The sequence below is a fragment of the Styela clava genome, chromosome 10, assembly GCF_964204865.1.
Source record: "Styela clava chromosome 10, kaStyClav1.hap1.2, whole genome shotgun sequence".
NCBI lineage: Eukaryota > Metazoa > Chordata > Ascidiacea > Stolidobranchia > Styelidae > Styela > Styela clava.
In genome coordinates, this window is record NC_135259.1 from 15,761,527 (window position 1) to 15,773,087 (window position 11,561).

At 34.2% G+C, this 11,561-nt stretch overlaps 2 protein-coding genes across 2 annotated transcripts in view; both read right to left on the bottom strand.

Moving 5' to 3' along the window:
- The window catches only part of LOC120338439 (uncharacterized), a 34,473-nt gene extending 29,952 nt beyond the window's left edge, over nt 1–4,521 (bottom strand). Inside the window, exons 1-5 of the mRNA XM_039406449.2 lie at nt 4,116–4,521; nt 2,454–2,557; nt 1,528–1,620; nt 1,188–1,257; nt 197–270 (exon numbers count right to left, since the gene is read on the bottom strand). Coding sequence (XP_039262383.2) covers nt 197–270; nt 1,188–1,257; nt 1,528–1,620; nt 2,454–2,557; nt 4,116–4,131 — 357 coding nt within the window. The 5' untranslated portion in view covers nt 4,132–4,521. The remainder of the gene's footprint in view (nt 1–196; nt 271–1,187; nt 1,258–1,527; nt 1,621–2,453; nt 2,558–4,115) is intronic.
- Nucleotides 4,522–6,507: 1,986 nt separating this feature from the next.
- On the bottom strand, nt 6,508–11,543 carry LOC120338445 (uncharacterized). Its single transcript, XM_039406460.2, has 5 exons — nt 11,193–11,543; nt 9,069–9,714; nt 8,288–8,467; nt 7,372–7,500; nt 6,508–6,939 (listed from the first exon to the last, which is right to left on the bottom strand). The coding sequence occupies exons 1-5, from the start codon at nt 11,305–11,307 to the stop codon at nt 6,591–6,593; spliced, it is 1,419 nt and encodes a 472-aa protein (XP_039262394.2). The 5' UTR covers nt 11,308–11,543; the 3' UTR covers nt 6,508–6,590.
- Between the last annotated feature and the right edge of the window lie 18 nt (nt 11,544–11,561).

Consider the following 11,561-nt stretch of genomic DNA (forward strand, 5'->3'; position numbering starts at 1 on the left):
TCTATTCTATTCGGCGACTTTAAGAATTGATCTACAAAAGTTGTTGGAATTTGCAGTTGTTTTACGTTACCCAGAGCAGACAGATGGATTTTAAAATGGCGGATATGAAGAAGTTTTGAAAACAATTACAATTTTAACAAAATATGATGTGGTTTCCAAATTGTTTATGCTTAACTTACAGATAATTTCGACTTACACGTTCGGTAGGCTTTTGTGTTTCTTCCCGTTCTGACACATTCGGTTGGTCATGAATCTTTGAGAGGTGTGCGGCTGTTCAACGATATGATAAATTGGAAATTAATAGTGTTCCATTAAAAATACATATAAATCCTTGATGAAATGATCATCCCCTATGATGATCATTTCATCAAGGATTTATATGTATTTTAAGTTATATGTAAACGTAACAAAATATAAATAACGCATTTATACAAAGATCGCTATTTTGGCACTCCCGAAGTATGTGAACCAAGATGGGCAACACCGGAACGTAGTATTTGTACCTGGAACTATGGCCTAACTCTAACCTGGTACTCAAAGTATGTTCCAGTGTCCGCCATATTGGTTCACATACTTCGCGAGTACCGTTATTTCTGGTGACGTCTTATCCCCGCACAGCTAATTCACATGAATCTGTACCAATCTTGATAAGCGTGCAGTTTGTCGAATGACAACAGAACGTGATAACATGGCATAACAAGGATAACTTTGCGTAGTACTATAAAATGTCTGATTGATAGTCGAAATATTTAGCTTAAACAGCACAGGTTTGCATAGATAGCACGCTACCAGCCTTATTGCAACTAGTTAATCTCTGATTGTCATGTATCAGAGAATGATACGAAGCTAATCCTGTAGATACCAAGAAGAAGGAAGGATTGATTAATCTATCCCACAGTGCAGTGACAAAAGCCGTTTCCCCCACTTGCAGGTTGCTCAGGGTTCAAGATTATACCGAATACGACTATTTTCCTATATTTTTGCTTTTTTCAGTCATTACCAACCAAGACTCTACAACGTGTGTGTATGTGTGTGTTGTGTGTGAAGACTTTTTTGTATATCGATAGTATAGAAAACCTCATTACCAACCAAGACTCTCAAATGTGTGTGTGTTGTGTGTGAAGATTTTTTTGTATATCGATAGTATTAAAAACCTCTTAGAAATTCTAGATAAAAAAAAATTCTACCTGCGTGATGATGATAGTAGGGATTAACATTTCCTTGGCTCAATTGACGTGTTGCACGCGACGTTCTTACCTAAAATGAATATTCAAATCATTATATTGGAAATAATATTAACGAAAAACATGGTTCTAGCAAGAGAACATTTAACTGAAAGCCATATCGGGTATCGCTTCATCTGCCCATGTTCATTGATGTTTATCGTTAATTGAAATTATCATTATTTTTGAAAGTTGACAGTGGCATATTTTGGGTGTCAACTGACATTTTCATTCACGCCTATTGGCATTACCAGAGAAGATTTGGATATTGCAACCAATCATACTACAAATATCATATATTTACCTCGCATCTATTCCTCGCCATCCACCTTTCACCGGAAGCGTGCGAAAGCGCATGCGGTCGCCCTTTTTGCTGTCTGACCTGATTTCGTTTTTCCTAAATATAGTTACGCATGTTGATAAACTTTTCATGAATATTCAATATGCCCCCACGTCCTTCCCCCGACCGCAATTTTTCAATTTTAATTTTTCAAAGAAAGACAGTATCTGCACAACTCAGTGAGTCGGCAATCAAAATGTGAACAAAAATGAAAAATTTCTATCATATCTATAAGTGTGTTGCATGAATGCTTTGATATGGCTCAAGTCTGAGATTTTGTCACCGCTTAAAATATCTGCTAAGAGCCGTTCAAATTTGTGACATCCAGATGTCGTGGAGCACGTCAAAGGATAAACTAATATAGACCACGTAGGGACAACTCGTATGCAATTTTTCGATCAATACCATTTGCTGGTCCATTATTGAGCAAACTTATACAAAGAACTGTTGTTTCGACATATTGTTTTATCGAATTCTTTCTTATACTAACTTTCCATCACGTTATTTGGCTTCGAAATCAATACATCAAAGTTGTTTGCCTCTTTGTCCTCTTATCAAAAATATATACACTATATTGGCTCGAGCAATTAGATGGAGGTGTAAAGGGGAATATCACAATTAGGATTTTAGCGATGAGTGTTGTTTTATTTTTCGAAAACGATGACAATAAATTTATCAGTTGTCGGTATTTATTATACGGTTTTTATCTCACCACTGAATTTCTGATTTGGTTTCTTTGGTTCTGCATATCTGGGGTCAGGATGATTATTTTTTAAATGTTTTATACCAATCCCAATCTGGAACAGGTACTGTCACAAATGGGAAACATGATCAGACAATTTGTGGTGGAGAAATAGGAGAATACTATTTTGTTGTTATTTAACCTTCACCTCATTATTGTTTTCTTCGTATAGTACTGATGCTTCCGGTGCATTGGAGCTTGCACAAGCTTGTTCGCCATTATTGATCTGTCGATTATTGCTCGAAGTCGAAGCTACAAAACATTTGTATTACAACATTCAAAGATTGCTTACTATAAATTCTTTTCAATGGTTTATCAAATACAATATAAACATATGTCTGCGGAATGCATACTCGACTAAATTCTTTGTCAAAAAATGTATGTTCATTAAATAAAATTATTGTTGGAATTGTAAAATTATGCTAGTTTTATTCTAGCTTTATGAATAACTTTTTGTCAGGGACAAGCAATGAAACAAATATTATAATAAATCATTATCATTTCGTTATTACAAATTAAACATATGTAAGATAATAAAAAAATGAAGATTCCTAAATAGTTAGAAATTATATATGATTCGCTGTTACTAAGATAATCAATAAAGCCTCATATTAATATTTTTCTTTTTCGTGAAATAAACGTCATTACAGCAATGACTATTTAATTAATTCAAATGATTATACAATATTTCTTAATTAAGGCAAATCGAAGAGTTTTTCAAATTCAGACAAATTCGTTTATACGACCATATATAATATTTTCACTTTTCAAACGGGAATTTTATAATTTTGGAACAAGAATCATTTGAACTTGATTACAAATCAAAATTTAAACCGTATTAATTGTTAACACGCCGTTAAATTTATGGATGAAAGAAAAATAAATGCTAGTCCAATTTGATATTGGGTCCAAAATTTGATGGATTTTGAGATCTTAGGTTTCAGCCTGACAATCCAAGTTAGGTATCTACTACTAAATTTAATTTGCTGAAAATACTCAAAGCAAGTGGCGACGCATCTCATCCTAGAAATTAATATAATAGTTGTTTTTGTTATAAATATTTTTATTACAATTTAAAACAAAATACGCAGACAGCTAGAAAAGTATTTGGAAATTTATTTATGACATGTATAAACAACGTCAAATAATTTTTCAGTTCGGGAACGATTATGGACGTTTCTCCCACAATTTACGCCAGAAAAATTCAATCTATATTTTAGCATTGCTAAATTTCACTGCTTATTTTAAAACCTCCCTGGGAGACATAATGACAACCAAAATCTCAATTGTTGCGTCACTTGAGACATCTTGCTGATTAGCCAATGTTGAGAAAAGGTACAAAGAAACGGATAGTCAGGGAGACATCCGTCATCAAGTTATCACTAGGGCTGGGCATTTCGAATCGAATATTCGAATCGAATCGAATAGTGAATTATTCGAATCGGTTCAGAGCTAAATTTCGAATCGCCGCCATCTTGTTTTTATCTTCCCGCTAATCTTCAAGGTGAATTCCTCATTTTTTTTCATTGGAGTCGTATTTTTTTAACGAAATTCTAACATACGACTATTTTCTTATTAATATAACGTGTTTGTTATTCTGTGTGAACGCTCAGTAATCTATCTGAGTGATTTGTTCTATGTCTTCAGTAATTCATTTGTTGAGAGGATCAATTACTATAATAAAATCGCTTACAATTATATATTTTCAAGTATTCGAGATTCGATTCTATTCGAAAAAATTATTCGATTCGATTCTGAAATCACAAGGTATTCGAAAATGCCCAGCCCTAGTTATCACTTCAGTTCATACCTGTCCGACCATCCATTCTCTCGGCTCGTATAACATTAAAGTCTCCTAGAAAATGTTGATGTTAGAAACTTCAATCGTAGCCTGAAAGGTTCTTTCGGAGCTGTTGCGATATTGAAAATTTCGACACGTAGGATACGCTTCGAGTATATACGAATGCTAGTTCTGTTTCGAAGTCGCGCGTACGCTCTTAAAATAGAAACCATCGTGACTCATGTGTGAAAGGCGCCAGAAGTTTCGATTGCCTTTTTCTTTCTTAAAATGGGCCGTAAAAATGCTGCTGGCAATTGCTGAAAAGCAGAATATTGAGTAAAGCAGGTTTTTCAAACTTTTTCCTCGACTTCTTAAGGGGGCCACGTAACGCTTTTCTCGGGGCCAAGGCCTTCAATAGGCACCATCCACGATGACTAGATCCATTTGAGGCAAATGTTAATGTTACACAGTAATATAAATCGCCTAACTCACATATACACAAGTTAAATAGTCTTATGGTGATAGAATCGAGCAATCGACAGCTACACACAACTACCGTAGTCACAAGCTCTTCAAATTCGGATACCTGGTGATTTTCGAAACGAATCTCGATTGCTTGAAACATATGTAATTGCCCGTGACTTTTTTATTGTGATGGGTCCGCCAGACATAAATTACTAAAACCTATAATTTAACATTCGTTCAGTTCACTGAGGTTATCACACACAAGAAAAAATATGTTTCATCCACAGCTCACCGGGAAGTAATGAGTTTTATGTCAGATTGCATTTTAAAAATATGACTTCAATAAAAAAATTGACGTATTCACCCAGACAACGTAAAACAAGATGGCGACAATTCAAAATTTTCGTCTGAACCGATTAGAATAATTTACGATTCGATTTGAAATGTCCTGCCTCAGTTATCTCGAAGGCGAATTTTGTTTGTTGATCAATTTATAGTACTAAAATATAAATATTGTTCGTTGAATCTCCGCTATTTCGCTGCAACAACGTTAAACTTAGTTTTTCACATTTGAAATGCAAATTTTTGTTGGACTTCCAGACAATGTTTCACAAAGTGTCCATTGTTTTTGTGCATGTCTTTTGCATTATAGTTATATTAGCAAGAACATTACTAAGCGATACTCATGCTTATTTTCAGTTTTCATGTTTCAGTGTATTTTATACTATTAAGAGGCCAGTATCAAAACCAGCACGCCTTTCCGCATTACTCCGGGTATTTTCCATTTTTTCTAATTTTTTTTTGTTTTGTGTAGAAGGGATTTTCCTTGTAGCGTTTATACAATGTGACTACCGAATTTGAAACAAGCATTCAATAAGATTGCCTCAAATTATCAGGTCACCACTTTCGATTTTCAATAAAAGTATTAAGTGTATCGTGGTGACTCAACGTTGGTTATGTGTGAGAATTCCTACATTGTTTTATCAATGTATGTTAAACTATTGGCCCTGGAATTCTTGAACTTGCGCAAAAAATATATAAAAAATTCGAAAATTAGTTTCTCATCGTTTGTTACATTTGTATTAACACACATCGCATGTAGTTTGACATTCTTAAATTCACAGCCCAAAACTGCTAATAGTTACAGCCCATTTCCAATGATCTTAACATACTTGCAGACACATTGACTTTCAAAAGGCGTCAGTTAACATTTTCCTGTGGTAATTGGTCAATTGTATCCAATGTATTTATCATCGAAGCCCATATATTTTCGCTTTGGTCAAATATCGTTACAATTTTCGGGAACTTGGCCAGGTTATACTGACAATGTCTATTATAAGAACCAATCGCCTAAATAAGTTACGCATGACACATTAACATTTTTTCGAATATACCCACTGCGTACTTTTATTTTGTGAAAATATGTATACCTTTCTACAAACTTCGTGCTATACGTAATATAGCAAGTAAAGCAGTGCCTTGAAAACTAGCGCAAAACCTTACACCAATGATTTAATATTTTTGGTGAAAGAAACCCTAATTAAACTTCCCAGACGCTCGAGGAACCAATTTGCAACACTTCAATTGTCTCTTGTCTAACTGTATAAACTGTATGATATTTTATTTACTGTATGATATTTTAACTGATATGATATTTTTAAATGTAAACTTGTGGAACAACTAGACTTTATTGGCAGAACCTTAGGAACCCGACTGAAGCATGCCTCTCAAATTTCTGCTATTTGCTAGTAATTTCAGGTATTTACTGGGCTATCGCAGTATAATAATAATTACCTAATAAAATAACAGTTATTTTGTGCTATTTGTGCTTTTGTTCTTTTTGCGCTTTTTGAAAACATCCAAAGTATTGAAGATTTAAGAAACGTATGCGCGGTTTGTAATGATTTCCATTCTGTTCGACCATATCGCCCCTTAGTTGTAAGATGCCTCGTTAATGTTGTCTGTGTTGCAGAAATATATTTTGTTCAATTTTTCCCGATAACTCGAATAAATTCAAAATTTAATATTTGCTTGTATTTCTTAAATCTTATCTTTACGAGCATATTCAAGTAATTTAGTAAATCCAACTTTCATGTCTGTCCAATTACATCTTCCATCTGGTGAATATTTTGAACCGCACCTCAAAAGTTTTGTCAATTCCCCTTCATGCCTCCAAAACGGCGACACCGCTGAGTGAAGCCGACCAAATAACCATGTAGATAATACACATAAATGAGTAATGGAATCCACTCCCCAACATCGATTATTCTTTGTACAATATCCTCGGATTTCTTGACAATGATAACCATAAGAATACATAATAGAATCTTTGTCCCATGTTACAGAAGCACATTCATACGAACCTTTGCAGGTTGTTCCAGAGAGTAACCTATGATATAATTGAATACAGTAAACGGTACCACTTTGATACCACACGTCTTAAACGTGACCTCTATCGCGATTGGTGCCACTTTGGTAAACATTTAATCTCATGAATACATTCACATAGAATTCAGTTCCTAACCCTAACTAAAATCACTGAGATCACACAACCGATGAGATCACAAACCATAGTAACACCCATTAAAGCAGTGGTTTCCTTACCAAGAAATATTACTAGGAAGAAAGGGGAGTCTTCTTGACGAGACAAAAGTAAAATAAGTTTGGGGTCTAGCATTGTGGCCCCTACAATTGCTCTGTGACCCGCTAGGGGGCAAAGGGCCCCGCTTGGAAACCCCTGCACTAAAGCATTGTCATAGATTAAGAAACACTGAATAAACATGTTTTACGAAAGTTACACCACCGAATGTGTTATTCTCACCTTTGATATTTAGTCATTTCTGATTGCTGGTTAATTGAGAAAAACTTCAATGTTCGTAAATCTGTTATTTTTACGTTTAAATCGGAATCGATGTAGAAACTGGTAGCTTGAAAATCGTACTGCATCACGCTGAATATGAGATAGATATATAATTGGATAAAATTTACAAATAAGATGGATTAGCAATAGACACTCGAAGTTTCCCTATAACGGTCTTGTGACAAATGGTTTGTTAAATTGAGTCAGTGTTTGGCGCGTGTCGCCGGTATCAGATTTCGGGGAGCTCCAGGAGTGTGTGTAACAATGTGGAAGTAACTAATTTTGTTCGCCTACTTTAGGCCTACTTCAAGTTGTTTAAAGGAACGCAAGTCTATGGACAAGGGGTATATTCAACTCGTAATAGAACTGAAATAAGGAAAATCGGAATAAAATTATGGCCTAACCTAACCTAGTACACATACTACGGGAGTACCAATTCCGGAATTATTTTTTTTCCTCGGAACCTACAGTTTATTGGAATCGGAAACGAATCTTTGAAATTGTTTTGCTAAATCGATTTGCTAAATGTCTTATGATGTAATCGATGAAACTTCCACCTCCACAGCCCCACCTATGCCAAACTTGGGCGCGAGATGATTCGTTATTCAATAGGGCTTATTTATCACGCTATTATGCATGAATTTGTGTATGGAGAACTTTGAATGATTTGGTTTTTGAAATACAATCCCTAGAATTACTCGCATCATCAATAAAAAGGTTAGAAATGAACATTTTCTTTCGTAAAGTATCATTAACATATAAATTTGAAAGTGATCGTTTTTGTACTAAACATGAACCATATCATAAACGTAGATGTATCAAAATATCAAATTGTTGCAAATGCACTTGTAGGCACATTTATTAAATCAGTTCTCACCCTTTCATCCATAGTTTCTCAAACAGTATTGCAGTATTTAACATGATAATCAATGCATCAGTGCCAGGTCGTCGACTCGATTGCACTCGTTCCATAATAGCCGGAAGCCGTTTGCATTCATAAGACGCGTAATTTGAACTGCACAAACGGATTCCTTCATCGTGCCGAGATGTAACGAATCTGGTAAAATTACTGACATTTCATTTTTTTATCTAGAAAAAATTTCTGACAAAGCTTTATGTGGATTTAGGAAAATCAATAACATCAGTTATATAATATAATTATTTGAAACGAAACTTTGTCTATCAATATCATTTTATTTGTGATGTTTTATCAGCGTGTAAGAGCCAGCCTGAATGTATCCGATGCTCGTGAAACCATAAAATATTGTACTGTAACCTTACACCCATTCACAATATATTCCATATAAATATGTGTTTCCTGACGAATTATATTCCCTAATAAAGTGTTATGCTTATGAAACAATAATAAACAAGAATACAGTTTTGACATGATGGTTTGGTCAACAATGTTTTATCATTTAAGAAGTCATTAAATACAATATCTACTCAGGGAGCAAATAATGATGATATAAACTTTAATGCGTTGAGCATACGACTTTACCGTACAATCATAATTGGGCATTTTGGTAAAAGTCACGATGGTGTGCGTATTGTCATAATGTTCCTATATGTTCTTATTTTAGTGTATTTCTCTATAATTGTTAATTAAAGTAATAGCTAAAATCTTGAATACGACCCCTTTTAATATAAATAATTACCGTATTTCGATAGCTCTCGATAACTCCTCCTTCTTCCACTTGTTCTCAACGCCAGTTAATTTACTATCAGTTAACGGTGATGTAATAATACATAACCCATATAATCTAGGAACGCCGTACCATCCTTGAGTTTTTAACAAATTTGTAATTTCCTTTGTTGCTATCTCAAATGATTCAACCATATTAATATTTGAACTTGTTGCCGAATTCCAATTTATGGCTTTAACGTCGAATAATCGAGTCTTAGTTGATTCATCTGGAAATTTTTGTAATACGTTATTTCTTCTTGATACGTTCACAGCATTAGTCGAAGCTGCATTAATTTTGAATAAGTCCTCGCACCCCATGAGCTCAGATTTTGAATTTAAATTATCCATTATTAGACGGGATTCAGAATCCAATTCTGTGATTGAATTTCTAAAACCGGAATATTCTGTATTTTTTTCTGATAATTGTTGATTAACTCTTGCAATATTCTTCAACAAAATTTTCAGCAGTTTGTTCTCTTTATAATTGTCTCTTTCTGCAGTTTTGAGATATTTCAAACTCATGGTTTCGTGAAAAATATTCTTGTTAACTCCTTCCAAGGTACGTTTGGATCGAACTTGATCTTTCTGTCCGTTGTTTTCATAATAGCAGGGCGACACTGAATAAAACAATTTAAATATGGTAAAAAATATCCAGTTAAGTTATATAGAATTTGACAGTGAACGAAATCTGAATGCATGCATGCTTCAATGCATGAAAATTCTAAGTGTGGCTGGGGTGTTATGTTGGTATGGCTTTCTGCAGGAGATCCCAATGTATTTTCATGAAATGATTCATGGCATCGTAATTAAATTCCCTGGTTCAATGACAATTTATGTCAGTAAGACGACTTGAAATGACTTTGTTAGTTTATTGATTGTCATAATTAAGTGTCGTGAGTCGTAAAACTTGTAAGCGAACGTATGTCGCATGTCTCAGTATATGATGTATATATACCCAAGCATAATATTTGATTTAAAATAATATGATACCGAGTATAATATTACAACATACGCAGTAGCAAAGTATCAAGTGTCATAATAAAATTTGGTAATATGATCCATATAATTCCGATTTATAACCCACAGGCTACGATCCGACACTTGACCGCAAATTGAGTTTCATCGCTCAAGTTGGAAAAAGCTTATTTCGGAAACCGAACACGGTCGAAACAAAAAAAATAATTATATTAAAACCATGAAATATGACCAAAAGCTAAATGAATCGAATCAATGGCAGTATGTGATCTGTTTCAAAAAATGAAATAAAATTCGTTATTCGGTTCGATAAAAATTGTATTGCCATCAGACTCGATTCCGAACCTTTTTCTTGCAAGAACTGAAATTTAAAAATTCGGGCCAATCACAACTATGTACAGAACACTAACGTAATATCTACAATTTATTTCGATATGCATTTCGCTCCTACCAAAGCTCCGTACAAGTAAACACTTCTAGATAAAAACTCAATTTATTACAACCGGAATTGGTGGTTTGGAATGATATTTGAAAACGGGTTTTCAACTAGCGTTGCCGACATATAATTAATCCACCCCTTTAAGCAGACAAGCCAGTGTTTTCCAACCTGCGTTCCGCGGCAACATAGAGTTACGTTAGTACAGTCGAAGGGTTCTGCAATTTTTCATCCGAATCCGTCTATAATTATATTAATATATATATATATATGTTAATTAAATATAATCAAATACGTATTAGGTTTGCCAGTAATATTAAACTAGCTACACTTCAAAAATCTTTTTCGTTGTCAGTTTAGGTCAATTTCAGTTTCATTTTAGCATATCTTACCTTAGGCCTTGTACTTCCATATACCTTCTAATTATAGGTGTAAATCATAAATTCACACAATATACTCATGTATCAGCGTGTTTATTCTATATGCTCAAGACATGTAAAGTAATTACTATATTTGAACTATGTACGTGTTTAAAATGTAATAATATGTGAAGGCGGATTCAATTTTTATTACCAAATTTTTAATTTATTGTTGATATCCTTATATCTACCCAGTTTAGGCCCCGTGCATTTCGTTTTGCATCGGGCCCCCCAATAATTAGGGCGGCGTTGATATTTCACTTACCAGTGTGTAAATGATGGTCAGCTGACATCATAACAACATTGATAATCCATAATACTGCTGTTATAATGAACAGTTGGACATTGGAGGTCTTTCGAACATACTTATTCAAAAGCATCTTCGCAACTCAATCGCCAAAGAAAGTTGTCTGCGACGATGTCATATTTTCTATTGTTGAACTGCTCTATTAGAAATAACACTGAGATTATTTATTATCTTAGTTTTTTAGGAACTGCATCCCGATTTTTTGAAGTAACATATTTCATCCCCGTTTTAGCTGAATTTAACTGAACTCTATGCTGATTCGCGACAGTCGACACTACCATATCATCTATTTTATTCTGATATTCACCTCAGTCGCTTTATGGCTGT